The sequence below is a fragment of the Capra hircus genome, chromosome 3 (genome assembly GCF_001704415.2).
Source record: "Capra hircus breed San Clemente chromosome 3, ASM170441v1, whole genome shotgun sequence".
NCBI classification, from domain to species: domain Eukaryota; kingdom Metazoa; phylum Chordata; class Mammalia; order Artiodactyla; family Bovidae; genus Capra; species Capra hircus.
Genome location: NC_030810.1, coordinates 106,120,182 through 106,144,272, shown reverse-complemented (window position 1 = coordinate 106,144,272; position 24,091 = coordinate 106,120,182). Strand labels below are relative to the sequence as shown.

Sequence of the window (24,091 nt, the reverse complement as noted above, 5' to 3'; positions counted from 1 at the left end):
AGTCTTGGGTCAGGAAGGTCCCCTGGAGAAGGAAATGGCAACCCCCTCCAGTATTCTTGCCTGGAGAATCCCATGGACGGAGGAGCCTGGCGGGCTACAGTCCACAGGGTCGCAAAGAGTCGAACACGACTGAGCGTCTGAGCGCTCACCCACACGCGTCCCCCCAAAACATTCTTCCTGCCAGCCTGGCCTATCGCACCCAAAGACCAGGGCCAGGCCTGGGACTGGGGGTGCTCAAAACCTGTCACAGCGAAGAGAGGAGGAGGCGGAAAAGGAGGAAGAAGGGTGTTGGGAAAGGGAAGAGTGAAAACAGCAGGCACTCACAGAGCACCTCCCACCCGCCGCTCAGGCCCCGCTGGAAGGGGCGGTTTGAACCTCGTAACGAGCCTAGGAGATTGGCGCTGTTATCATCTGCATTTTGTAGAGGAGGACGCTAAGATACAGAAAGCCTGAGTAAGTTACTCAGCATCACCCAGCTGGTAGGTGCAGAACCCGGCATTCTGGCAGCAGAGTCTACAGGGGAACCAAACCCTGGAAAAAGAGGAAGGGACCCAGCTGAGTGGAAGGGGAGCTGAAGAGCCTTAGTCCAAGGCACCATTAGAGGCAGGGCTCAGAATAAAACACACTGCCCCGGGACTCTGGCCCGAATCTGGCGCTCTCTGGCTTTTTTCTCTGCCCCATGCGTGCACCTCTTGTTTCTTTGCGTGGCTCCAGGCTGCCTCTCTGTCTCCTTGGCCCTCTTTGCCCCCGTGAGCTCCACCAGCATCTCTGGCCCCGTCTTATCTCTGTCTCTCCTGGCTCCAGGGCTCTCTTCTCCCTACTGCCCCAGAGCTGAAGCTGCTCAAACTTTCCATCTCAGCACTGGAGTCCATCAGAACTGGGGTGGGGGTCTGGGGACAGAGAGAAACGGTCTGGGAGGGAACTGATGCTTAGAGCCTTGGAGTCACCTCACTCCTCCTGGAGGGAGGCTGAACTGCCTGGTGGTTCAGCCTGGCTAGACTGAAAGTTGGTCTTTCTGAGTCCTGGCTCCTCCTGGGACTGTCAGCCTTTCTCTCATCAAGCAGGTCACTTAGGAAGTGGGCAGGACAGGCTTTCTCCAGCTGGTACTTGGAGAGTCCTTGGCCTGTGGAGTCCGGAATTTTCTCTAGGCTCTCTCTTCAACTTGGGGGTTCAAGCAGACCCAGGACAGGACGCTGCCTACCCAGGCTGCCCCAGCACTCTGCCTGCACTGTTCCTGGAAACCTAAACGGATGCCCTGTTCTCCTGTCGGGAACCTCGCCCCCGAGGGAGCAGGCAGGAAGGAGGCAGAGGCTGGTTGGGAAAGCTGGAAGTCTTGGACACCTGGGTTCTGTAGAGAGCCCATCCCCCTGCTGGGGCGCCTGGGGACCCACGCCGGCTGCTGCACTGCTGTTTTCTCCTCTCGGTGGTGGATTTGGCAGAAGCCTCCTTAGAGAAGGGAGTTCTGGGTTCTTTCCTCCATGCTGGGTGTTCTTGTAGGACCCACCAGCTCATCTGAGCCTCTGATTCCCAACCGAGACAGCTCTCCATGAGAGGAAGGGGTAGAGGGGGGAGCCACGAGAGATGCAGAGGCCTCAGATGTCTGATCCCCACAGCCTCAGGTGGCTGTCCCTGGCCCAGGTCCCCATGGGGTCCTCAGGGCCCCATTCCACTGACCCCCTGTAGGCGCTCATCTCATCTGGTGCTCAGCCCTTGGTGTGTGTGTGGCAGCAGCAGGGGTGGGCAGTTAATGGACCTGGCACAGTCAGGAGGCGATTAACAGGGGACGGGCAAGTGTCATGTCATGGTGGGTGGAGGGGGCACCACTGAACACAACGGGATCCAACAGCTGGGGCAGCGGGAACTGTGTGCCTCCCAAGTTTGCAGGGACACGCGTGACTGTGTGGAGCAGGCAGCTGTGCCTGTCAAAGCACTCATCGGCGAGTCCATCAGTGAAGGGGAGGGACTAGGCGGGGCTCCCTCCGCACCACCCAGGACAAAGCCGCAGACCCCAACTGCCCAAAGGGATCAGAGTGACTGGCTTCACTGGCTTCAGCGCCTGTTCCCAGATTGATAAAAGCTATCCAGTGCCCTCTCCCACACCGTCACAGAAGTTTCCTTTTCTTGTCTTAACCTTGTTCCCAGAACCCCTCGCCTCACCTGCCCAGCTCTCCCAGCAACACCTCCAGCTGTGGTATTAAAAGCCTCTGATGCTCTTAACCTTGGAAATGCTCCACATGCCCTGGCAGGTCCCTTCTGCTACCTGACCTCCATCCCCTCTGCTTTAGCAATGCTCAATGCCAGCCAACCCCAGGCCCCCTATGCCTCTACGGGCAGAGTCTCCAAGGCTGGAAGTGTGTCCTACCTCCCTCCCCAGCCTGGAAGAGAGGCTCAAGGGGCAGAGGAGGTGGGGGTGATGGGAGTGTGGATGAGCCAGAAGGCGTCCCCCACCGGAGGCCGTGCTGTTCCCCAGGACTGCCTGACCCAGCTGCTCGTCCCACCTGCGTCTGCTCGCGCCACTCCTCTCGCCTCTGTCGCTCCACCTGCGTCCATCCAGCCGTGTCTCTTTCTCCTTCTCTGCAGTCTCTTGGCCTGTCTCCACGTCTGTAGGTTTTCTCCCTTTGTTTTTCCGCATGGTCTCTCTCTTTGCACCGTCTCTGGGTTCACTTTTTGGATCTGATCCTCCGACCCTGTCTCTCCCAGCATATTTCAACCTCCTCTCCTCCCAATCACTTCTGCTTAAGCCCTCCCTCCCCAGGAGTGGTGCCTCGCCAGCCCCACCCAGCCCAGTACATGAGAAGAGGGCTTTTGAACTTGGCCTTCAGGGACCAGACCCCCCCATCAATCAACCTGCAGCCTTGGGTCAGACCTCCATTAGCACTAACCAGCCTGGACAAGAGGCAGACACCATCGGGCTAGGCCTCGGGGTGATAAGACCCAGATTGAATCACCAGGTGGGGGGAGCTGGACACCCAGGGACAAGAGACAGCCATGCTGTCGGCCCTGAGGAGCCATGGAGAGCGTGGGTTATTGCAGGAGCTGGGCAGGTGATTGGAAGTGATGGGGCTGGAGTAGGGGGGTGGAATTGCTTCTCCCTGCTCCTGGGTGAGGAAGATGGGGACAGGGCCCAGGTCCTGGGGTGGGGGACCTCACCCGGCCTCGGAGTTGATAGAAGCCTCAGGCCACTCAGTAAGACCAGTGGCATTCCAAGGGACAGAGGGGCAGGGAGAGCACACCTCCTCCCTCAGGCAGAGTGGAACGGGGAGATGGCCCACCTGGTCCTTAGGAAATAGCCACCTTGCTCAATCCCTGCCCTCCAGGAACAGACCTCAAAGCACTTAGAGCCAAAAGGCTTGACAAAGCGGAAGGAAGAAGGGGTCCTGCTTCCCTCAGCCACCCCTTTACCCTACTCCTTCCCTGTCCCAGCCACACGTACACACACGTGCATACATGCACCCATATATGCAGGCTCTCCCCACCTCTCCTTCTTTCTCAGCCATTTCTTGTATTGTGTGCTTGCTCTGTTCTAGGAACTCCAGTACAAGGAAGACTCACCCCAGCAACGCTTCCATCCTGTCCACCACCCCATCTAACTTCAATCCCTCCCACTGCAGCCCTCCTGAATGAAATACAGAGACAGGCAATTGGGGTCTGAAGGTCTAAGAAACTTGAGCCAAGGCTCCTTCACCACCACACAGACAAGATGGCCATGGTGCCAGGAGGCAAACCACAGCCCCAAGACAGAGGTGACAGCTGCACATGGCAGGGGCGGGCGGCTGGGGTTCACCAGCTCAGGGGAGATCCCACAGAGTCATCCCCTTCCCTGAACCCCAATAACCCCCTCCCAGAAGGACGTCATCCCAAGAACTGGCAAGAGACACAACCAAGGGATAATAAATATAATTGCTATGACGGAACCCTGCCTAGAGAAGCAGGAACATCCTGCACTCCCAGACCCCACCTGTCCCCTCCCGCATGCTGAGGGTGAGTTAGATGCTTTGAGATCACCCTGGGGCTGCTGGGAACCATGGCAGTTGCTGAGGGCAGGCTGCAGTACTCCGCATTTGGCTACCCAGCCCCAGGCCCTGGGCCAGCCTCCTAGCCCAGGACATCCAAGTAGACAGGAGGCGCCTGGGCCAGGGCTTGCAGCCGGGCATGCACTTCCTTGATGCTGTGGCGTTGTTGGGGCTCCCGCTGCCAGCAGCCCCGCATAATGGCGTAGACCTCCGGCGGGCAGGCACGCGGCCGCTCCAGCTCACGTCCCTGGGTGATGCACTCGATCGCCTAGGGCCACCAGAGGGAGAGAGGAGAGGGCACACTGGGCTAGGGGCAGGAGAGTGAGGCCAGACCCAGCACTGCCTCTGCCTCACTGAGGCTCCCAAGGCAGCCCATACAATATGTCTGGGCCTCATGGCACCCAATAGTTTAAAAGGAGGCAGTGAAGCCTAAGATTCCTTTCCACTCCGACTCTGAGCAGTGACAGGGATTCGAGCTAGATAGACCCTGTGAAGGCTGGACTAGGGTAGAATTGCATCCCAAAGGGCTGGAATCAGACCCTCAGAAGACTTGCCAGGTGGGTTGAGGAAGGAGAGGGGCCAAGACATTTGCCAAATCCATCAGCTAAGTGTTGAGGGCTGCCTGGAAGAAGGGAAGGGTTCTCCATCTCTCAGCTCCAGAGGGCAAAAAGAAAATAGAGCAGGGTTGCAGGTAAAGGACTTGAAAAGTGGATCTCTTGCATTTTAAGGTAGAGGGCAAGGCCACTTTTTCCCTCTTCTGTAGGTACCACTCTGTGGGGACCTAGCTCCTCTGACAAGACACTGCAGCGGGAACGCTCAAAGTCTGGCTCCAGGAAGGACTGCTAGAGAAGCTGAGGGATCCAAAGGAGAGAATGTGGCAGGGAGATGGTTGAAGGGCTGGAGCCTCTTCATCCCCCGCTTCTTCCCTCCCTCCCCATTAGAGGACTTGGGTTATGGACGGCACTAATTCCATTCCTTCTCTCAGTGCTTGAGAAAATTAAAATCTATAACCCTCTCCCCCACCCCACCAGCCTCCAGGGAGCAGACTGCATTAGGAGGAGAAATGGAAACTGACAGCTGCGAGCCAAGGAGCGGGTGAGGGGAGCTGCTCTGGGAGAGGGAACACCTGGGCCCTGCTCTGGCTGTGTCCAATCCGGGGGGCTAGGGGAGGCGGGGACTGTCCTTCTTACAGTCTAACCTCCAGCCTTCCTGCTGCAATGTCAGGCGCGCCCGGGCTATGTTCCTCTTTCCACGCCTCTCCCTTTCACTCCGATAATGCCTACTAGGTCTACAAAATGCAGCGAGGGATGGGGGTGTGGGCTCCATTTATAAAGTGCTTTGAGGTTCTCCCAGGAGCCGGTTAAAATAGGAGAAGGTGTCCGAGAATAGGGTTGGGATGGAGGGAGCAGGGCTGGCAGGATGCCGGATGAGTGCCGGCGGCGGTGGGACGAGGGGCAGAAGGGGACAGAATTCCCCAAAACAGGAACCCAAAGGGACAGGGAAGGGGTGGCAGGCAGGGAGCGACCTGCGGAGCGGTACTGACCTCGGTGTTGGAGAGCTGGTACCAGGGTTGCTTGCCGTAGGTGAAGATCTCCCAGAGCACCACGCCGAAGCTCCACACGTCGCTCTCGGTGGTGAACTTGCGGTAGAGGATGCTCTCGGGCGGCATCCAGCGAATGGGCAGCATGGTGCGGCCTCCCACCTGCCGGCGGGCCGGCGGACGCCGCGTCACCTCCAGGGGGCGCCCGCCCCGCCGACAGCCTCTCCCGGCGCAGACCCGCCCCCCGCCCCGTTATTAAAAATAAATAGAAGCGGCTCTCCCTCCCAGGGCTAAGAGGGAAAAACCGATGGTGCCGTGTCCGTCCGGGACAGTGGAGACAGACCCTCCTCCACTGAGGGCCAAGGGAGTAGGAGGAGGATTAAAAAACCAGAATCAGAGAGTCTCAGACCCCACACCGCCCGAGGAAGAGGACGGCGTGGCCAGCAAGGGCAAGCCCTCTGGGGTACGCGGCCACGTGTGTCTACCGTTTGGAGGCTGGGGGAGGGTTTGGGATGAAAGACCCTTACGCGGTAGTAGTCGGTGCTGTAGATATCCCGGCTCATACCGAAATCGCCGATCTTAACCACTAGTCCCTGACCCACCAGGCAGTTGCGTGTGGCCAGGTCCCGATGCACGAAGTGCAGGCCTGCCAGGTACACCATTCCCGCAGCGACCTGGCTAGCCACGGCCAGCAGCTGCCCCAGGCCCAGGGGTCCCGGAGCCACGTCCTCCCCGCCAGCCAGCAGCTTGGCATCAGGCCCGTGGGACCTTCGTGAAAGAGTGAGGGAGAAGGGATGGGCTAGGAGGAGGCAACCTCGGAGGAGCCTGAGAGTGAGGGTGGGGAGGAGCTGGGGGAAATGCGGGAGGGACTCAGGGAAGGTAGGAAGGAGAGAACAGGGGACGCAGGTGTCTGGAGGGGCTTGGTGGGGGCCGGCTGGCGTGCCCACCTCCAGAGCATACACTAGTGCCCACATTTCCCAAGTGCATGCCTTCCTCTCAGGCAGCCACCTTAAACTCCAACCTCAGCATCTCGCTGCCCACTGGCTCCTACACCTCTTGCCCAGCTACATGTCCGACTAAACCCCTGCCAAGATGCTCAGCATCCTCCCCCAGGTGTGGCCCTGACTCATGGAAGGGAATGTCCCTCACCCAGGCTGTGAGCCTGAAACCCGGGAGTCCTCCATTTCTGTCTTGCTCACCTTTGCCCTTAGTATTCAGCCATTCCTGAGGGATCTGCCCTCCTTCCCACGGCTTCCAGGATGCCCTCCTCCTCCCCACACCTACCCCTCCAGACCATTCCCCAAATATTCCTTCTGAGGCTGTGTGAGCTGGTGGTTTTGTCATTTTTGCCCTTTTCCTACTGGCCAAGCTTCTCCTCATCCATCTATTTCTTCATTTATTCCAGACATTTGGTAAACACCTCCAGTGTGCCAGGCACCAGAGCCACAGTGGAGGGTAGGAGGCAAATAGACGGGTTACAGCAGTGCAGTGTGAGGGGCGCCTGGGGGCACTCAGGGTGGGGATGGAAGAAGTTAGGGAAGGCTTCCTAGAGGAAGAGTCATCTAAACAGAGACTCAAGCCCTTAGGAAGGGAGGCTGATAAACCACTCGAAGGGATGGGAGCCATGAGTGGGTTATGCGGCTGGGAAAGGAGGCCCCGTGCACCAGGCAGAGATAGAAACCCAGGGGCAAGGAGAGGCAGACGGCCCCTCCTGGGGAAGTCTTCAGACTCATCTAGGAGCTTTCATGAGTCCTTCCTCTGGTTTCCTCGTGTGCTGTCTACCATATAAAACTGCTCTCCCCACATCCTGGGCCCCAGATGGGTCCTCGCTGATATCCAGTCCCTAGCAGGGAGCCCACACCATGTCTAGTGAGCAAGGGGAAGGGCTTCTCTCTGGCCTCCTCTTGACCTGGATTCCTCTGAGCCAATCCACCTCCACACATAACCTCAGATCTGACCTTACCTCCCTCCTGCTCCACATCCTCCCGGGGCTCCTCCCCATCCTCAAGATAAGCTCAGACTCTGAGGTCTTTTCCAGCTGAATTCTGCAGCCTGGCTACGTGAATGACCCAGCACTCTCAGTAGGGATGTTTAGAGACCAAATCACAACCATCAACTGTACAAAGACACTCATTCAAAACCACAGTCCCCCATTGTCCCTCTTACTGGTGGGGAAACTGAGGCCAGAGAGGGAAGCTAGTTGGCAAGGAAGGCTCAGTTAACAAGTCACGGTTGATCCCAAACCCTGGCCCTTTCTGCTCCATCCTGCTCCGACCTCAGGGGCGGAGGGGGGGGGTGGTGTCCACCTCGTCAGAGAAGAGTTCAGCAAATGGAACACGTGACCATCACACATCTGGATCATTTGTTACCTGTGTGTCTTTGGGCAAGTCACTGGACCTCTCTAAGCCTCATCTGAGAAATGGGTACATTTCTAGAAATTTAAGTTATTAAACCTATCAGAGTTGTTCTGTCTCAAGCCAAAGAAAGGAAATTTGGGGGAATTTTCCTCAAGTATAAATTGCCATATATGTTAGGTTACTATGAAAAATAAATATCCATTTAGATTATTACAGATATATAGGTAAAAGCACATACAGTCATAAATGAATCGTAAAATATGTAACATAGCACCTGGAACATGGCAAGTGCCTGATAAATGTTTGTTATTGCCGTTATCATCGTGATCCACATTGCCTCTCCTATGGAACCGGCTTCTGTGCGCCACACACAAGTGCACACACACACTCCGCAAAGCCCAGCCATCCTGCAGCTTCAGCTCATGGCTTCCACTAATGCAGTCTCCCTGACAGTCACTCTGCTCTCCACACGGACTCTCCCCACATCCACACATCTGCCTCAGAGCTCCTTGGGGACAGGAGCTGTGCCTTCCTGCTCCTTCCTGGTGTTCTCCCCACAGTTCAGCAGACAAGCCAGGATGTGCTTGTAGGGAAGGGAGGACAGGCCATGAGCCGGGGGCCAGAGCCAGGGCCGGGCGGGCCCTCATACCGGAGGAAGCGGTTGAGGTCACCATGCCGCATGTATTCAAAGACCATGAGCAGCGGGCGGCCCTCAGTGCAGACACCGAAGAAGCGCACGATGTGCTGATGTTGAAGCATGGTGAGCAGCTCGGCCTCGCGCTGGAAGTCCTGCCGGGCGCTCTCAGACACCTCCTTCAGTGCCTGGATGGTAGGGGTCGGACATCCCTGGATGGGGGCCCAGTCTTGACCACCCCACATCCCAGCTGACCCAGCATCCACCCCCAAGTCGTGAACTAGGCCAGGTCCCAGCTTCTCCCCTCTCCCCCATCTTAAGCACCCTGTCCTGGCATGACAGTGCCCTGGGAGTGGGCCCTGGACCACCAATACTTCGTGGCCAGGGTCTTACCTTGACAGCCACTAGCATCTTGTCCTTCTCGGGCAGTAGGTTGTGGCACTCGGCAAGGAAGACCTTCCCAAAGGCACCCTCACCTAGCTCCCACTTGAGCACAATATCTCGGCGCTTGATGTGATGAACACCTGGGAGGGGGGGCTTGCAGGATCAGCCAAGATCCCCAGTCTTGGAAGAGGGATGGGACAGGGGCAAGGACAGGACTGTCCCGCTGGGTTGTGCTTGGCACAGGGGGTGCCCAGCAAGAGGGAGGGTCACACTGAAAGTGAGCCTTCACCAAGTCCCATGATGTGATGGGGATGTGGGTAGTGAGGGGCTGGGAGGAAAGGCTTGTTCAGGCATGGGGTGGGCAAAGGCAATGACACACAAGAACCTCTGCACATGCACACACATGTACAAACACACACAGGCTCGCCCCCACCCTTGAACCAGCCCCTCACAGGCATCACTGAAGTATTGTGGGTTCTCAATGATGTGGCCTTGGAGCCCAGAGCCTTTGCCCTCGGTGGGAGACAAGGAGCTGCCGCCCAGAGTCATGAAATGCAAGGACATGGCCAATCCATCCTCTGGAGCCAGCACAGCGGGGCCTGGGAAGGACACAGTCACGTGGAGGGGTCACAGCCCAAGCACACACCCTGGCTCCTGCTAGCTTGCAGGGTGCCAGGTAACCCCACCTCCTAACTTGCACGGGAAGAAGGGAAGAACCGAGGAGCTAGGAGGCAAGACAGTCGCAGGGGGAAGGGGAGGCACTCCAGCCATTCTCTTTCTGGCTCCTGTCCAATCCCAGGCCCCGCGGGCCACCAGAGAACTCCCCCACTGCCCCCCCGCAGAGCTCAGACCTCCCAGATCCACTTAGCGTTTGACTACAATCCAGCCACCAATTAGCAGCCGCTACTTCTGAAACTACCCTGGCTTCAGCACCGACACACTCATACTCACGCGTCCTCATGGATCCCAGATACCCACTCTCTAGAACCCCATGTGTGCCCAGGCCCCCACACAGAGGACAGAGTCGGGAAGAACCAGGAGGAAATAAAGCCAGGGAGACAGACTGATGGCCCCTCCGCAGCCCCTCTACTCACGGTTGATCCCAAACTTGTTCCTGCGTCCACATTTGTTGAGCACAAGAAATGTTGTAGAAAGGAAGAGGCAGGCAAAGACGGCCAGGCCCACGGCCATCGAGACCTGGGGGTATGGGGTGGTTGGATCTGGGGGTCATCCTGAGCCCTCAGAGCTCCCCACTAGTCAGCTAATTCCCTATCCTGCATAGATGCCCAGAGCCAGGCCCCCACACCTGCCTTCTCCTCCCCCCGGCCCCCGAGTCCTGGCTGTGAAGGTGCTGATGGAGCTCAGGCCAGCCTCTAGTGCTCTCTGTGCTCTGACTGGAAGTGACATACAGAGGAGCCTCCAGCCCAGCCTCCTGTCCTAAGTCCCAGACAAGCTTCCACTTCCCATGCTCACCCCAAAAGGAGTCTCATCCTTCTCCACTGGGTCTCCGGAAGTGCTGTTGGTGTCTGTGGGGACACAGGGTAGAAAGGCTTTGTCACAGGTTGTATCTCCTCCACAGACTCCCCACCCTGGCCCCAGCTGAACCCTCAAGGGTCAGGTTAACTGTGGCCCCTGCCCCAGCGGTAGCTCCCAGCTCCAGGGACCAGAAAGAACCTGCCCTCTGGCCTGGGCTACTCACCCACTGGCGAGAAGGAGACTGCAGCAGGAGGGAGTAGAGAGAGCGATCACATGGAGGAAAAGAGCAGTGAGTCCCCTTCCCCCTCTGGACTCATCCCTTTGTGGGTGGGAGTGGGAGGGGGAGGCAGAGTTGCTCCAGCTGGGCCAGGGATGCCCTGGTTCATGGCTCTCTCTTCAGCCAGCCCTAGTGAATGGAATAACTCAGGGGTGCAGGACTCCTGGGGCTGGGGAAGGCTGGGGCAAGGAAGCCAGCACAGAGCTGGACACCAGAACTCCAGGCTACTTTCCATCTGGGACCAGGCCCTCCAGCTTCCAGGGTCAGGATCTCAGTGGGAAGTGGGCCAGGCCTCCGCGGATACCTGGATCTGCACCCGGTTGGGGCCCAGGGAGCGGGAGCAGGGTTCAGGGTGGCCCTCACACCAGGAATGGGGTCCTCAGGGTTGAATTCGAAAGGGTTGTCCATGAAGGCAGCCATGACCCAAGCGGCGGCCCGGCCCAGCGGGTTGGTCGCCAGCAGCGTGTAGTTGCCGTTGTTGACGTGGGTGGGCTGGTTGAGGCGCAGGCAGCCGTGGCGCACCGTCTCGTTGGCCGCCAGCTCCAGGAACTCGGTGAAGATGAAGCTGGTCTCGTTGAGCGCGGAGCCATTGAAGAGCCAGCGCAGAGAGGGCGCCGGCTGCCCATCCACCGAGAAGGGGATGCACCAGTGGTGCTGCTCCACAGCGGGCTGCAGATGCACGCTGGCCGGGACTGCGGGCCAGAGGGGGTGGCAGTGAGAGTCGGGAGGCGTCCCGGGGAGGCGGAGGGTGGGCAGTCCAAAGGGGGCAGGCCTAGGAGAGACTGGTCAGTGGGCTCCCAGAAATTCACAGGGAGAGATGTTTGGAAGAAAGCTGACAGCAAGTCTTAAATAAAGTCAGGCAGCGGGTGTATACATTCAGAAGCTTAAAGAATTTAAGTGGTGGGTTTAAAGCAAATAAGTAACAGTCCTAGAGAAGTAAGGCTCCAGCTTATGGAAATCAGACATGGAGTCTTTGGGATGAGGGAATCCAGAAAAATTTAGTGCAGTCAAGCTTAAGGGGATGTGGAAGGGGCCTAAAAGATCAAACAAGCAAATATATATATATATAATTTTTTAACTTTTTGGAAAAAGATATGGGTTTAAAATAGGCCCAACCTGAAAGAAGTAAAAGACCTTCAATAATAGAAAAAAGTATATATATACATATATATGTGTGTGTCACACACACACGGGGGTTCTCAGTGGACAAGAACTGGGTGAAGCACTACTGCTAGAGAATCCACCTGCCAGCGCAGGAGCTGTAAAAGACACAGGTTCGATCCCTGGGTTGGGAAGTTCCCCTGGAGAAGGAAATGGCAACCCACTCCAGTATTCTCGCCTGGAGAATCCCATGGACAGAGGAGCATATATACACACCGCTGACACTGGAATTCCAGCCAGCATTCATACAGTGGCATACTATTCAGCAGTGAAATGAATGAACTAACTGTTACTCCAGTTAACATGAATGAGTCTTACAAATATAATGCAGAGCAGAAGAAATGAGACACAAAGTAATATATGAGGTATGATTCCATTTCTATAATATATAGGATCAGACAAAACTCAACCGTGCTGATAGGGAAGCATATGTGTGTAAAATTAGTTTTAAAAGCAAGGAGATGATTGTCACAAAAGTCAGAATGGGGTGGAGGAGAAGGATGGGGTTATGAATGGGAAGAAGAGGGTATCTTCTGAAGTGTCTGTAAGCTGAATTATTGTTTAAAGTGTAAATGTTTTATGTACATATCTACGTACAATATGTTTCCCAAGAAAAGAAGAAAAATTTATACAATGTAGATTTTAAATAATTTGTTGGCAGACCTAGAGAAATTAGGCAGTGAGCCTAAAGAGAAACGTGCATGGAGAATTTCTTTTAAAACTAGGAAGTAGGGCAAAAGTCCTACAGAGGAATGAACGTGAAGAAATACAAGGGAGCAGAGAGAATGGATGTAGCTGGTGTTGAGGGCCTCAGGTAGCAAGACTTGGGCAGGGGGCCAAAAGAAATCCCTCTCCATCCCTCTGGCCTTGACGAGCCCCCAGGACTTCCCTCAAAGGATCAGTTCATGGGAATCTGGAAACAGCTGGGAGGGAGCAGCTGTGGACGCACGTACATCCCACCCCTTTCCTGTAGTCCCCGACCCTCACATCCTCTTTTCAGGAAAGCAGGGACGGGGTGGCCGCAGAGGCAGTCACTGGCACTCACAGGAGACATTGACTTGGACGGAGACTTCAGCCCGGCCCACATCATTGTCCGCCCAGCACGTCACGTTCTTCCTATTGAGGTCACTGGTGACATTGGCCAGGGTCAGCCCCAAGGACGGCAGACTCCCAGATTGCTGCGTCAGGGAAAAGAGGGGAAAATCAAGAAGAGCTTCAGCTGGCTTCGGGCTGGAGGCAGCTGGGCAGGGGGCTGGGGGGGCAGAGCTGATGTCTTTGGGGAACCCCTCTGACTCCAGGTGGAAAAGAGAGGGAGGGACGGGAATGGAAGAGGTGTGGGAGAGAATATGGCAGAGAATGGCCCTCCTTCAGGGCCTGTTTACACCTTCTCCTGGATCACTGATTCAATGATCTGAAAAATCCAGAACACAACCAGTAACCTCAAAATAGGCGCAAAGTCTCCCAAACCATAAAACCACCCATCTGAATAGCTGAATACATGTCACAAATCCCAAGTATACAAATATACACAACCAATTGGAAAACCAGCTAGGACCTCACCACCTACTCATTCTTGTTTAACACATAATTCTAAGAAATTTAGTCTCAGCCCAAGGAAAATCAGAAACAAAGAGATGATGCTGATAACAGGGCAGCAGTTAGAAGCAACAGTAGAACCGTGATGAATACCTTCGGCAGATGGAAAAAGAGGGTGAAGTTAGAGAGAAGCTAAGTGACTTGGTTCTGAATCATCATCGAAAGATTGACTCAGATTCAGATTCTCTTCCTGAGACACCACGGACGTTATATGGCCCTAAGACAATTTTTAATCTTGCTGAACGAAGATTTTCTTATTTTGTAAACCAAGAAGGTAGACAAAATGATCTTTCGACATTTTTAGAAAGTTATTTTCATAAAATGATGAAAATAAATGAAGTAGTGGGCAAATCTGATTTTTCTGGAAATTTCGTGAATGTGGAATCCCTTGAATAAATGCCAGGGAAGGTGAAGTTTCTCTGGGCTTCGATTGGAATATGTGAGTTCAAAGACTCCAGAAGAGCTATCCAGCCTCTTGTGCAAGCCCTGAGTTTCAGCCACTTGAAGGGGAAGCCCTGCCCTAAGCGTCTCTCGGCTGTTTCATCTCCTCTAAGTCACCCTGGAATATGGTATCCCATGAACTCTTCCCTTTGAGCTGTTCTGCCACTCTCCTGATGGTAACCTGATGGGGACCAGCCTCCCTACCCCCCTCTATTTAAGCTAGGGGATGGCTTTTCTACAGGATGTCTCTAGAAGACAGAAGTGAAGCTCCCAAAGAGAACAGCAAAAATCTGGAATTTCTCCAAACATATAGCTTAGCAAAGGTCTCTCCACTGATGGTCCTGGCTAGCCTCTTGCTTCTGCCTTGTCCACTATTCCATTACTCAACCTTAGAGGCTCTGATCTATGGGGCAGGTGGGGCTCCTCAGTGGTCACTGTCCCCCTTCCGTGTCTAGACCTCCTGCTCAGGACTCCAGCGGCCCCTCCTTCAATGTTGCTCCAGGTTGTTGCTGTTTAGTCACTATGTCTGGCTCTTTGCGACCCCGTGGACTGTAGCCCGCCAGGCCCCTCTGTCCGTGGGATTTCTCAGGCAAGAGTACTGGAGGGGGTTGTCATTCCATTTTCCAGGGGATCTTCCAGACCCAGGGATTGAATCCGCGTCTCCTGCTTGGCAGGTGGATTCTTTACCACTGAGCCATTTGGGAAGCCCAAGGGACCACCAGCAATTCTGGGGTTGATTGCCTTTCCAAAGCGAGGGCCTCCAAACTAGACACCACACCCTGCTTTCACTGGCCTGACTCCTTCCAGGGACTGGACTCTGTGTGTCCACCCACGCGGGGCCAGCCCAAAGTCAACCCCTGCTGTCCTTGTCCATGAAACCTCCTGAGTCAGTTATGGCTACTCTTGGCTGCCTGTTGCCAGCCTAAGGACAAAGGGCAGGATCTGGGAAGATGCCCAAACTGGATAAGAGAGCTAGAGGCCGGCAAGTGCCCAGAGGCAGGCAGAACACCTGAAGGCCATCATGTCCATCTCCTCAGCTGACAGATAAGAAACCCAAAATGCAGGCGGATTTTTCCAAAAGTCACTCCAAGGATTAATTAGTGAGAGAGCTGAAACCAGAACTGTGTCTCCCTTACTAACACGCTCATCACACACCCAGGAGGATGCTGCTTCTGGATTCTCTAGAAAATGACTGGAAGGGCCTGAAGAACTGGCCTGGGTATAGGACCACAAATGTTGCTCCCTCTCCGTGGTCCTCAGTGTCCTTATCTAGTAAGGCAGATTGGAGAGCTGGTGTGTTGGGTTCCCCGGGTCAGCTCCAATATGGGAGGGCTCTGTGACCCTCTCTCTTTGCAGCCAGCATATCTTCCCAGAGTGGGGACCTAAGCTCTAGCTGATCAGTGGAGCCTGGGGTTCCTGCTGGACCAAGGTCTGCCCTGAGGGCATGTGGTGTGCCTGTAGCTACCCAACAGCACAAGCCTGAATCCCAAGGGTCTAAACCATCTCGGTCCATCTCTCATCCTTTATGTGCTTCTTATTTGCTATCTCTCTTTCCCTGTCTTTGTTCCCTGTGCTTGGATGCATCAGGAGGGGGGGCATGGGGGCGGGGACAGTGGAGGGCTTCTCACCATCACTGTGGCTGACCCGTCCACCTCCGTGAGGATCCAGCCAGCCTGCTCCAAGTCCTGCCCCTCCACCTGGCACTGCAGCCACACGTCGGCCCCCACATCCACAGAGGCATTGGACATCTGGATCTTCAGCGTGGGCTCACCTGGTGCCCGAGGGGTGTTAGAGCTGAGAGAGGCTTCTGAATCCTGCCTGGGGATACTGATCCTCCCCCCACCCTCCCCAGTGACCCTGCCCCTTGCCCCTCAACCTTCAGTTTCCCCCAGCTCTCTCCCCCAGTCCCTCCTTCGGGGCTCGCCCCCTGAGCCCTGCCCAATGCCCTCTCCCCAGGTGTGCCCCTCTTTCCTAGGCCCTCACACCACCTGCAGCACCTACCGCAGCTGGCGTTGGACATAAGGGCAAGGGGCCCCTGCCCGGGACACTGGAGCTTCTGTTCCCGCACTCCTCCCCGCCCCTCCTCCTCCCAGCGCTGCAGCCAGAGCAGCGCGCAGGAACAGTGCAGGGGGTTCCCCGACAGGACTCTGGTGGGTGTGAGAGGAAGAGAGAGAGTCGGGGGAAGGGCAGATGTGAGGAAGTTCTACAGCAAGAGGGAGTGCAGTTAGATAGCGGGGTGGACTGTCTAGAGGTGAAGGGCGGGGTGGACTGTCTAGAGGTGAAGGAGGGGGGACATGGGAGAAGTTCCTCTCATAGACCCCCTTTCACGAGACATTGAAAGAAACAGAATGTCCAAAATCAAAGACAGCCAGCTATAGGCTATACAGAATTGCCCCACCCAGGCTCCCCAGGGTGGCAAGCCAGGTGAGGGCTCTGAGTAGGGTGGCAAGGAGGGAAGGGCACTCACTGCTTTCTGGAGTGACCCAAAGGCCTCAGGTGCCCACCAAACACATCCCACTGCTGTCCACCCACCCCACGAGCTTGGTGTGCTAGGAATGTGGGCAGATATGCCCTTGTGCACAGGCCCAGAGAACTGTGCCAGCCCCCGGCCCTGAGAACACACAGTTCTCCACACCCCCACCCCCACCCCCACCCCAGATGTGCCCAGAGCAATAATCCCCTCAGTGGCTGCAGGGACCCCCAGCCTCTGCTTTGATGCGGGGAGGGGGGTTGGTTCACAGACACGCGTATGGACAGCCAAACATGCCATCCCCACAGAGAACCCCCTGCTCCCCCTCAACAGTTCCATACAGACACAGTGACATACCTTCACAGAGACGTACAGGCACTCGAGGGCCCACACAGAACACACACACACTCACACACTTGCTGCCCTTGCCCCTGGAAGCTCCCACACTCACAGTTCCTGTAAGGAGAGGCCCTGGACCGTTTTCCAGGAGAGAGACTCCAGAGCGTTGAAGGAGAGATTCCTGCAGGAGTTGAGACAGAGCAGACAGACCCCTTGAGTGACCCGACCTCGGTCTGACCCAGTGCGAGCGAGGGGAGGAGCCAGGAGGAAGTTGACATCTGGCTCCCCCACCCTGGCCACAACCACAAGTAGCCCGTGGGCGAGGCCTTGGGTGGGGGGGGCTGGTTAGGCTCTTTGAGTCCCATCTTCTCCCTGGGACAACAAGGGTTAACCCCACTTAACCCCCTCCCAGACCCCAGGGAGGAGGGGGTCTGAAGGAACAGCCGCTCCCCCTCCCCCACCCTTGGCCCCAGCTGGCAAAGTGCTGAGGCCCCAGCTGGGGGCAGGGGCTCCATCTGTGCTCCCACTGAGCCCAGGACCGGGCCAGCAAGGAGGGGAGGATGGGCTCCCACACTCGCTTGCCCTCTGCCGGATGCCTTGGAACTCAGAGTCCTTCCTCAGGCCCCCTCCCCATGCCTCCTTCCTTCCCCTCCTCAAGGACTAAGGAAAGGGACCCCAGGCCGCCAGCCCCTAGCTGCAGAGACAGAGAAAATGAGTTTGTCAGCGAGGGGCCGGCTCCAGGACTCTGGAGCTGCCACACCTGCGACCTTCTGCTTCTGAGGGGCCTGCCCTGACCCTTCTCCTTGCCTGGCTGTCTTCTGGTTTGCGGGGGCTGAGTTGGAGAGTAGCCACTACACAGGGGTCATCAGCAAGACCCATTTTAACGCCAGGCAGAGCTGAGTGTACTTCTGTCCTGCCGCTTACAGTTATATGACCTCAGCCCAGAAACTTAACCTGGCTGGTTCTCTGAATCCTCATCTACAAAATGGGGATGACGCTACCTCTCTCACCAGGCTAATGGTGAAGATTCACTGACAATAAGTATTGTGAGGTGTCACTGAGTAAGCATTTTTAACTGAAGCCCCCACACCTAGTCAGGGAGGTAACATCACCTTATCCTGTCACTGTTGTTAAATCACAGGACACAAGAGTTTAGAGTCCCCAGCACAACTCCATGAGTCAGAGGCTCCCACCACACTTCCCATCTCCCCACCTGCCCCAGGTGCGAAGGAGGAGCTGAACTCCTACCCTCAGGAGGCCAGGGGATGGTTTACCAGGGACTCTAAGGGTCTTGCCTTTGGAGGTCTCTCTCGCACACGCCCCTTCTCTACAAAAGGGGTGCCTGTGACTCCCAGGGGAGTGTGCCAAGTGACTGATCTGATCCCCCAGCTCCCAGGACATCCCAGAGGTCAGGAAATGGTTGGGAGACAGAGTCCTAGTCAGAACCCAGGGTCCCGCTCGCTCCTGATCCTTGCCCCCTTTGGACTGCGTGTATCTGAACCCTGGGAAGAAAACCGAGGCAGACACCTATGAGAAGTGTCCTGCAGCATGAAGCATGGAAGCGAGACAGCAAGAAGGACCTTCTAGTTGGCAGGGGCAAGAGCTGAGAGGATCACCATCCCTGAAGTGGATGAGAAAAAGGCCCAGGAGAATGGGTGGGATGACTTCCCTAACCAGGCTGGGGCCGTCCTCAGAACAGTGCCCTGGGGAGGGCCAAGCCCATTAGCCGCCCAAGCCTAGGTGTCTCCCCAGCCCGCCCTGCCCAGCCCCGGTCACTCACAGTCGACTGAGCCGCGGAGTGAAATGGAAGGCATCTGGCGCCACAGAACGGAGACCGCTCTTCACGATGGTGCTGGGGAGGGCACAGCGGGGTCGACACTGAGGGGAGCAGTTACCTGGGCTCCTGCTCTCGGCCCATGCCAGCCCCCCAGTCTCTAGTGCTGAGCCCCAAATACCTCCTCGGCAACCCTGGACCCGAGGCCACCAAGCTCTCTGGCCAGCCAGCCCCTCAGTCCTCAGCCACCCCGCTCCGCCCAGGCCCCTCACGCCCTCAGGCCTAGCACCCTCCCTGACCCTCTGGTCCCCCAGGCCCTGTGCGGAGCCCCTCACAGTTTCCTCAGCTCCCCCAGGCCCCTCAGGTCACTGGGCTTCAGCTGCTGCAGATGCTGCTGGTTCTCGATGTAGCTGTGGGGAGAGGGGATGGGAATCACAAGGGCCCAGGCCCACACTCGAGTCCCCACACTCACCGGCCTCCCTCCCTCCCTCCCGACCACATGCACCCACAGGCATCCAGTCACACAGAGACCTGTTCACACGTGTAACCATGCACAGGCAGGGCCACACACACCCATCCACATACGCACAGAGACCCACGGCCTCGCACAGTCCCATGCCTGCATCCTCACACTCTCACACATGCATGCTCTCACACATTCAAGCACACACACACAGATGTGTAAAGACATACACAGAGATGCACCTCCTCACATACACCAGCATATGCATGCGTGAACCCACAGATGTCCCCATGAGCACGCTTACACTCTCCCATACAGACACACATAGCCACATAGCTCACGCATGCACACACATGTACATGCATGTGAGAATGTGTGGGCATTATTCACATGCATAGACACACGAGTCCATTCGCAGCCCGGTGTCCTGCTTTTAAACACAGAGCCTCTCCTGCACATGCTCAACAATGGGGGGTCATGCTCAAACACTCACTTCCACGAGGGGCCTGCGCTCATCACTGCCACTGCCCCACCCAGCACAAAGGAAGGCCTGGGGCCATGAAAATACGGGCTCCCAAACACACCCGCTCAGAGACCACTGTCTGGGCTCACCCATACTACCGGGCATGTGCTCGAGGGCACACTCACACACACACACACACACACACACACACACACACATGCCACCCTCTCCTCCTCAAAGCCACTGGCCCCTCCCCAGACTCAAGTATAAAGCCCTCCATTCTCCGCCCCCCACCCTGGCATCTTTCAGCAAAGCAAGTGACAGGCATACAGGCTGTCAGTCAAGGACCCCTTGAGCCCCTCCCTGCCCCAGAGAGGAGAAAGGGGCCACGAGAGAAGGGAGTCAGAGTTGGGGATGTGAAGAGGCATCGACTGGCCGTCTCACACAGTGAGAGAGCAATGGGAAGGCTGGGGGGTGGGGTGGGGGCGGGGGGTGTGCAGAAAAACAAAGAGATAGCGGAACAGAGACACCTAGGAAGAGGAACTGACAGGAACAGACTGGCAGAGAGACAGAGACAGACGAGGAGAAAGACTGATAAGCAAAGGGAGACAGAGAGATAAGCACAGAGAGCCAGAGAAAGCAAGATAGGGGGGAGAGAAAGAAAGAAGTAAAAGCAGGCATGCGGGGCTGGGGGATTTCTGCTGCCCTGGGGCCCTGCCCAGCTTCTGGATCTCACTCACCAGGGAGTTCCTGAGAAGTCAGCTGCCCTTGCAGGGGCACGTCGTGTCCCCCCACAATGCCCCCCACCCCTGCCGCACACACACAGGGGCTCCTGACTCACTGCCTGTTCTCAGAACTCTCTCCATCTACCCTGTGCTTCCTCAGCCTGTGGGAACCAGGGCCAGCCTGAATGACCACTCCCCGCACATACACACACTGCCTGCCCTTCCCAGACTTGGCCTCCGCAGGACACCCAGGTGTCAGGTCATCAGTCCCCTGAGGTCTAGGGAGTGAATTCCAGTGACTCTGAGAGTTGGTCCCTGTCCTACCCACTCACCCCCCAGCTCCTGCCAAGAGAGCCTAGAGGTGTAGGGACCTCAGGAGGGGCTGAGGGACCCGGGGAGGGAGTGAGAAGGTAGGGTGGCCAAGTGTGTGCAGACTGTCAGGAAGCGTGCTCAAAGCTGCCTCATTCGTTCGGATTCATAATCAATCTGTCTATTCGAGTCCATTATCTCCTCGTTAGCTCTGCGGGTGAAGGAGGAGGAGGGGACCTTGCAGATGGAGGCAGGGGTTAGACTGCTGCCCCACCCAGAGGGGCAGCTCCACTCACACCCTGCATGGCTTCCAGCCCCCGGCCCCGACCTGCCCACACTCCCCACTCCCACTTCCCCCCTGCTGGACCCACGAGGGGCTTGAAAGGGAATCAGGAAAAGAGAGTGCTGATGGGGACCATTCCAAAGCCTGGACCCTGCTTTGCAGACCCAGAGTGATAAATGCACAGGACTGGGGGTGGCAGTCTGGACTTCGGGCCTCCCTCCCATCATGCAGAAACCTAGGTCCAGACCAAGACAAGGCCATCTCTCCTCCTGGCCTCCCTAGGGCCATTAGGGAGCAAGATGGAGTACCTTCCCGTTAATTACCACAAGATACCCGAGTAACTCAGTGCCAATTATCGTAGGCTGCTCAAGTCACTTCCAGACATTGATGGCCCCTGCCACAGATACCTTTCAGCCTATTACTGCATGAGGCCAGGGTTCCTTGCCCACTGTCTAACCCCAGGCCCAATAGGAGGAGGATATTCTAGCAGGTCCTTTCTTCTTCTAGAAGTCTTGCTGGCCCCACCAGCCACATAGAATACTCAAGTATTTTCCAGACACCATCATATGATGCTTGAGTATCTCTAAGCCAGTTATTATAGAATACTCCCATAAGTTTCACCAGTTGCTAAAAAGTACTTGAGTATTTTGTAACCAATTAATGCAGGATGTCAGAGCACTGCAAATGTTGAAGATTCCTCCCAGTTTCAGATCTGGAAGGGAGGAGAATCTCTCAGCAAGGGCCCTGTCTCCCTATCCAAAGTAGGGAGAAAAGGGTGGTGAAGGAGATGGGGATGGGAGAGGGGAGCTTGGAGGGGCTCTCATTTCCTACCTCCAAATCAAGCTGTGGTGGGGAGGAGAGATGGTGGAAATGGGGAGAGGAGAGCTCAACCACCAAGCTATGGCCCCTCAGCGCCTCCCACCTATTTCAGTTCAATTTCCAATTCAAGAGAGAAGAGCTGACTTTGCCTGGTCATGACAAGGAAGGGGGTACGGGAGGATTTATCCCTGGGAAAGGAAAATGGTAAAGGTACCATACTGGGGGTGGGGAACGTTCTCTGTAGATAACCGCCTTCTGTATAGGGCAGAGGGTGGGCTCCTGGCTGAGCTCCAGGAAGCGATTTCTAGAAGGCTGGGCTCTCTCGGATCTGGTCCACAGAGAGCCCCGCTTCCTCTCCTCGAAGCTAGCACCTAAGCTGCCCTGAGCCCAGCATCCAGGCAGTAACTGCGGAGGCTGTCAGGGCAGCAGAGGAAAACCAAGGCACAGCCGAGACTGGCTTGTGTTATCAGTCTCCCGCCGCACCCGCCCCTCCTGATATAGCACGCAAGCGGTGAGTCCGCGCCCACGGGGCACGGCCATGCCCGCCTGTCCCCGCGCCCCCTGGCTCGCCAGACACTCACAGCTCCGTCAGGTTCTCGGCGCCTGGCAGGTGGCGGAGGTTATCCAGGGCCCCCGGCCGGGTGCAGCGCAACCCCGAAGGGCCGTGGGGGCAGCAGACATCGGGGCAGGATGCAGCGCCCGCAGATGCCAGCATCAACCAGGCCAGCAGGCTTCCCGGCCCTGTAGCCCGGAGGTGCCCGCCAGGTTGCCCGCCCCGTCCGCCTCGTAGCATCGCGACGGCGCCCGCCTCGCCGCGGCCGGGCAGCCGTCTGTGCGCTTGCAGCTGCCGCTGCCGGGCCTCCCCCGACATGTGCGCTGGGCGGTGTTAAAGACCAGCCGCCAGGAAAGGGCGGAGCCAGAGGCCCCCGCCCGGCCTCGCCCCGCCCCTTCTGTCTCCAACCCCGCCCTCTCCTCTTCTAAGTCGCGAACTCTGCCCCAACCCTTTTTCGAGGCCCCCTGCTCCAGCCTACTCCCCCAAGGTCCCCCCAGCTCCAGTAGATGCGGAGGGGCAGCTTCAGAAAGCCTCAGAGGTGTCTGCTGGGAATGGGGCTATGGGAAGTTGATACATTATTTTTCCCAGCCTAAAGCCGCTGCATTTAGCCGGGAGGGGAGATGACTGAGCTTGGAAACCGTGGTAGCCCAGGTCATCCTAGCCAGCCCCCGGCCTCAGATCTCACTACGCATGGTGCGCGTACCTGAGGAAGTGTGCATGTCACTTGGGATAAATTAGGGGAAATACTCCCTAAACCCTAGAAAGAAATGGGGAGGGACTCCCAAGAAACCAAACGCAGGAGCTGGAGAAGGAAAAAGAGAAGAGACAGAAAGGGATGATGTCGCCCCCAAACAGCCGGAGAATGGAGAGTCGGGAACGGAGACGCCGATTTCCAGGAGAGACCACAGGGTGGCGCTGGCGGCCCGCGCGCAAGGGGTGAGCTCCTCCGGAGTTGGGTGGGTGGGGGCGCAGTCTGCAGCCCCTCACTGGGCTGCGCCTGGCGACCCAGCGTCAGCAACTGACCCGGGCCAGCCAGCACTGGCCCTCAGGCAGGGTAGGGCCAAGCTGGGCTGGGCAGGCATCGATCGCCGCTCTGACAAGAGCATCGATTTCTGCGCGGAGAAATTAATAGATCTTCTCTTAGCTCCTCGGACTCGGGAGCCGCCCGCGGGCGGAGCTGGGGACACGTCGGTCCAGGGAGGCCGTGCACCCGGAAAGCGCCCGGTCCCTAGCACCAGCCAGAGGACGGGTCCCAGCCCCTTCACCCCGCGGGCCTCATGCCTGGGAAAGGGGAAGGAAGAGGGGTCCTGGGGGAGGGATTCTAAAGGAACCCACGAAGGAAGCCCTCCGAGGGGAGAATTTTCCCCACCAGGGCCCCAGAACACATCTTCCCCCCAATTCCCGAAGAAAGAGACAGAGACCGACCCACCGAGCAGCCCGAATTCAGGAAGGTGGCGAGACAGAGGCGGAGCCCACGGGGTGACTGCCCTTTCCACGACGATTTTGGTTGGAACCAAGAGACTTAACTGGGACAGAGCCTAGCGCCAAAAACCTCCTAAGGAGGCTGCGAGGGCCTCGGAGAAGCGAAGGGCTTGGCTATTCCGGAGACGGGTCGTATAACCGCCAGGTTTCAAGCTTAGTTTGTTATCCCGCAGGTGTCAAGGCAGCGGGTAGCAGAACTCAGAACCACCCGTTCCCCGGGGGTGGGGGCTGCTTCCTGCCGCTCCGGCTAGCCGTGCACCCCACCTGGGAGAAGTCCTCAGGGGCGGGGGTGGAGGGACCCACCGCTGCTGCAGCGGGGTTGGGGGGAGCCCTGTTCTAGGCCTACCATCCCCCGGTATTTGGGCCTTATTTCCCCAACAGAGCTGTCCACCCTTGAGTTGTCAGGCTAAATATTTTGGTTGGCGGGAGAGGCGGAGAGAGCCGAGAGGTCCCAGTAAACCAATCCGTTGGGTCTGGGGCGGGGAAGCGGGAGCTGGGCGCGGCCCCTGCGTGCCGCCCTGGGAGATATCGC

The 24,091-nt window shown here is 57.1% G+C and overlaps 1 protein-coding gene across 2 annotated transcripts; it reads right to left on the bottom strand.

Annotated features, from left to right (window-relative positions):
- Window positions 3,882–22,436, bottom strand: NTRK1 (neurotrophic receptor tyrosine kinase 1). Of its 2 annotated transcripts, XM_018046313.1 has the most exons (17): window positions 22,106–22,366; window positions 18,798–18,872; window positions 18,469–18,540; window positions 16,801–16,869; window positions 15,881–16,026; window positions 15,508–15,650; window positions 12,888–13,020; window positions 11,047–11,373; window positions 10,628–10,645; window positions 10,402–10,454; window positions 10,023–10,125; window positions 9,381–9,527; window positions 8,938–9,068; window positions 8,560–8,732; window positions 6,081–6,321; window positions 5,557–5,715; window positions 3,882–4,281 (listed from the first exon to the last, which is right to left on the bottom strand). In XM_018046313.1, the coding sequence occupies exons 1-17, from the start codon at window positions 22,315–22,317 to the stop codon at window positions 4,096–4,098; spliced, it is 2,388 nt and encodes a 795-aa protein (XP_017901802.1). In that variant the 5' UTR covers window positions 22,318–22,366; the 3' UTR covers window positions 3,882–4,095. The 2 variants fall into 2 exon arrangements, with proteins under 2 accessions (XP_017901802.1, XP_017901801.1); XM_018046312.1 differs by lacking the exon at window positions 10,628–10,645 and having other exon boundaries at window positions 22,106–22,436.

Coding starts and splice junctions, on each gene's coding strand:
- NTRK1 (XM_018046312.1), bottom strand. CDS start 22,395: ATGTCGGGGGAGGCCCGGCAGCGGCAGCTGCAAGCGCACAGACGGCTG. Junction 11,374..12,887: donor CGTCCAAGTCAATGTCTCCT/GTGAGTGCCAGT, acceptor TCTGGCCCGCAG/TCCCGGCCAGCGTGCATCTG. Junction 9,069..9,380: donor ACAATACTTCAGTGATGCCT/GTGAGGGGCTGG, acceptor CCCCCCTCCCAG/GTGTTCATCACATCAAGCGC.